The sequence below is a fragment of the Ahaetulla prasina genome, chromosome 4, assembly GCF_028640845.1.
Source record: "Ahaetulla prasina isolate Xishuangbanna chromosome 4, ASM2864084v1, whole genome shotgun sequence".
Lineage (NCBI taxonomy): Eukaryota > Metazoa > Chordata > Lepidosauria > Squamata > Colubridae > Ahaetulla > Ahaetulla prasina.
In genome coordinates, this window is record NC_080542.1 from 10921317 (window position 1) to 10924459 (window position 3143).

Genomic DNA, 3143 nt, shown 5'->3' on the forward strand with positions numbered 1-3143 from the left:
GCGGCTGCGCGGGTGATAGAGGGAGCTACTCGTGGCTCTCATATAACACCTATCCTGCGCAAGCTGCACTGGTTACCGGTGGTCTTCCGGGTGCAATTCAAGGTGTTGGTAACCACCTTTAAAGCGCTCCATGGCACGGGACCGGGTTATTTGCGGGACTGCCTGCTGCCACCGATAGCCTCCCACCGACCTGTGCGCTCCCACAGAGAGGGTCTCCTCAGGGTGCCGTCAGCCAAACAATGCCGGCTGGCGACCCCCAGGGGGAGAGCCTTCTCTTTGGGGGCACCCACCCTCTGAAATGAGCTTCCTCCGGGGTTACGACTACTACCCGATCTCCAGACCTTCTGTCGCAAGCTCAAGACTTTTTTATTTCACCGTGCAGGGTTGGCCTAAGTTACTATTGTTTTAAATGGGGTTTTATCATTGTCTTAGCATAATTTTTAATTGGTTTTAGCCAAATAGAATTAGATTTTTATGCTGTATTTTAAGTTTGTTTATGAATACTGTTTTATTGGCTGTGAACCGCCCTGAGTCCTTCGGGAGAAGGGCGGTATAGAAATTTAATAAATGAAATGAAGTGAAATGACTGATTATACCCTTGATGTTGTTGTTGTTTTTGGTTACACAGATGGAAGGTAAGAATCAAACTTCATTGAATGAGTTTGTCCTTGTTGGCTTTCCATATCCCGATAGTCTGAAGGAACCTTTACTTATCTTCTTCCTATTCATCTATTTAATGACACTCTTTGGCAATCTTCTGATCCTGTTGGTTGTTCTAGCTAATCCCCATCTCCACAAGCCCATGTATTGGTTCCTCTGCCATTTGTCCTTTCTGGACATAACAGTCTCCACCGTGATTGTTCCCAAGGTCATTGTGGGATTTTTAGAAGGTGGGAGGATCATATCCTTTGGAGGATGTGTATGTCAACTCTTCTTCTTCCATTTTTTGGGTTGCACAGAATGCTTCCTTTATACATTGATGGCCTATGATCGCTTTTTGGCTATTTGCAAACCGCTCCATTATGGCAACCTCATGAATCATAGGACCTGCCTCTTCCTGGCCATGGGCATTTGGGTTGGAGGATGCCTTCACTCCATAATGGAGACAGCCCTTGTTTTTCGCTTGCCCTTTGGTCGGGAAAACCAGGTCAACTATATCTTCTGTGATATCCCCGCTGTGTTGAAGCTGGTCTCTGCCGACACAACCCTCAATGAGATGGTCACCATGGTGGATGTCGGTCTTGTGGCCACCACGTGCTTCCTTCTGATTTTGACTTCCTACATGTACATTGTGTCCACCGTCCTGAAGATCCGCAGTGCCCAAGGTCGTAAACGGGCTTTCTCTACCTGTACTGCTCATCTAACTGTGGTGGTGACCTACTATGTGCCCCTTGTCTTCATCTATCTGAGACCAGGATCTCAGGATCCACTGGATGGAGTGGTGGCTGTCTTCTACACCTCGCTGACTCCGCTTTTGAATCCGATTATCTATACGCTGAGGAACAAGGACATAAAAGTTGCCCTTGTAAACTGGTCGAGGAGATCATCCTAAATTGGTTATTTGAAAATTCCTGGAATGGCAGTCAAATGCTACAATCCCGAATCTTTAATCACGACCCACGACAACAGCAAACAGCACCAGTGTGATTGGAGCAACACAAAACTCCTCAGCCATACTACCACCCATCACACTCGTGTGTTCACCAAAGCCTGGCACTCCACATGCAATTCCATCAACAGACATATTGACTTACAGTACAATCAGCCTATAAACCCCTCAGAATCCAAATCAACTACACAGCCATCCAGAGAGAGCACTGACCCTCAACCAACCCACACAAGCCCCCACCAACCAGCACTTTGCCTCCCAACGACCCTCACCTGATGTAATCTCCTTATCATAAAACCCATCACAAGACTCACTGATGACTCACGGCTGACCCATCACTCGACACACCCACTGTCAACTTGCAAAATGTTCCTGGCCTGCTCTCGAGTTGCCATAGGCAAAGGGGATGGGAAACTGACAAAGCAACACAGCAGCCAAAGACAGGAGCACATTGCAGACATATATTTCTCAAGACTATCTCCCATGGTTACCCACAGCGGCCTGAGTGGAGTGATATCTACAACCCGAAAAATTGCTCCATTGGCAAATGTGATTGATGACACACCCTGGGGGGAAACAGGGTCATGATTAGGGCCATAAATTATGTGGGGGTCAGAGTTGGTTTCATTTGGGTATGTACTGATATGGAGCTCCTAATAAATAACTGGATTTCTTTTGAAGCTTCGGTTGAGGCTCATGATTTAATTAGGGCATCCATCTCACGGCTGTCATGTCCCACTCCTCCTCTGTCGGTCAGGTCTGGGAAGTCTGTATCAAGCGTGGCCACGAAGCCTCTGCAGCTTTGCCAAATTCCTGTCAGAGTTCTTAGGGCAGGCAGGAATCCAAGGTGTGACTTCAGCAACCAGATTAGACTTTGCCTGACTCAAGGAATGCCAAAAAGCAGATCCTTTATATAGGCCATGGGGTGTGGCTCCATGACTCAGCACTTATCCAGGCCTGCCCCTCCCTTTCTTTTGCTGACGTCGCCTCTCCATTCTCCAGAAGCGGGGATCTGTCCATGTTTTGTCAGCTGCCGGCAATTCTAGCTCGTGGCTGGCTTCTTGCTCACACGCTGTGGTGGGGGGGAGGTTTATTTGCTCAGTCTGTCCGGGCATGGTGCCAGGGCTGGGGGTTGGAGGCATGCCAGGCCATTCTTCTTCACTATCAGCCTCTGGCTCAGATAACAGGAGATGGGAGGGGCCCGGCTGTGGAGTGGGGGGCGGGCGAGACACAACAATGGCTGACCCATCACCAGACCCTCACTTGATACACCCACACCTGAAGCCCTTATAAACGGAAGAACACCGACTTCCCCTAAAGTCTACTGAAGATGTTACCTAGCCTGGTAAGGAAACGTTCAAACACCAACTCACAAGCTTGAAGAACAAACCTTCACCGTCATCCTACCCACGAGTTGCAGATATTCGCCACTCTTGCATTCCTGGAATCTTGTAGAGTGACTCTCCTACTGGCATTGCCATACAATGTTGATTGTTGTTGTTGTTGTTGTTAGTTGCAAAGTCATGTCCGACCC

At 48.4% G+C, this 3143-nt stretch overlaps 1 protein-coding gene across 1 annotated transcript; it reads left to right on the top strand.

Moving 5' to 3' along the window:
- Window positions 1-628: 628 nt before the first annotated feature.
- LOC131197896 (olfactory receptor 10G6-like) lies at window positions 629-2215 on the top strand. The gene has a single exon (XM_058182400.1). The coding sequence runs from the start codon at window positions 629-631 to the stop codon at window positions 1550-1552; it is 924 nt and encodes a 307-aa protein (XP_058038383.1). The 3' UTR covers window positions 1553-2215.
- The last annotated feature ends 928 nt before the right edge of the window (window positions 2216-3143 follow it).

What these genes read in the sequence shown, in the direction of transcription:
- LOC131197896 (XM_058182400.1), top strand. Translation starts at nt 629, where the DNA reads ATGGAAGGTAAGAATCAAACTTCATTGAATGAGTTTGTCCTTGTTGGC.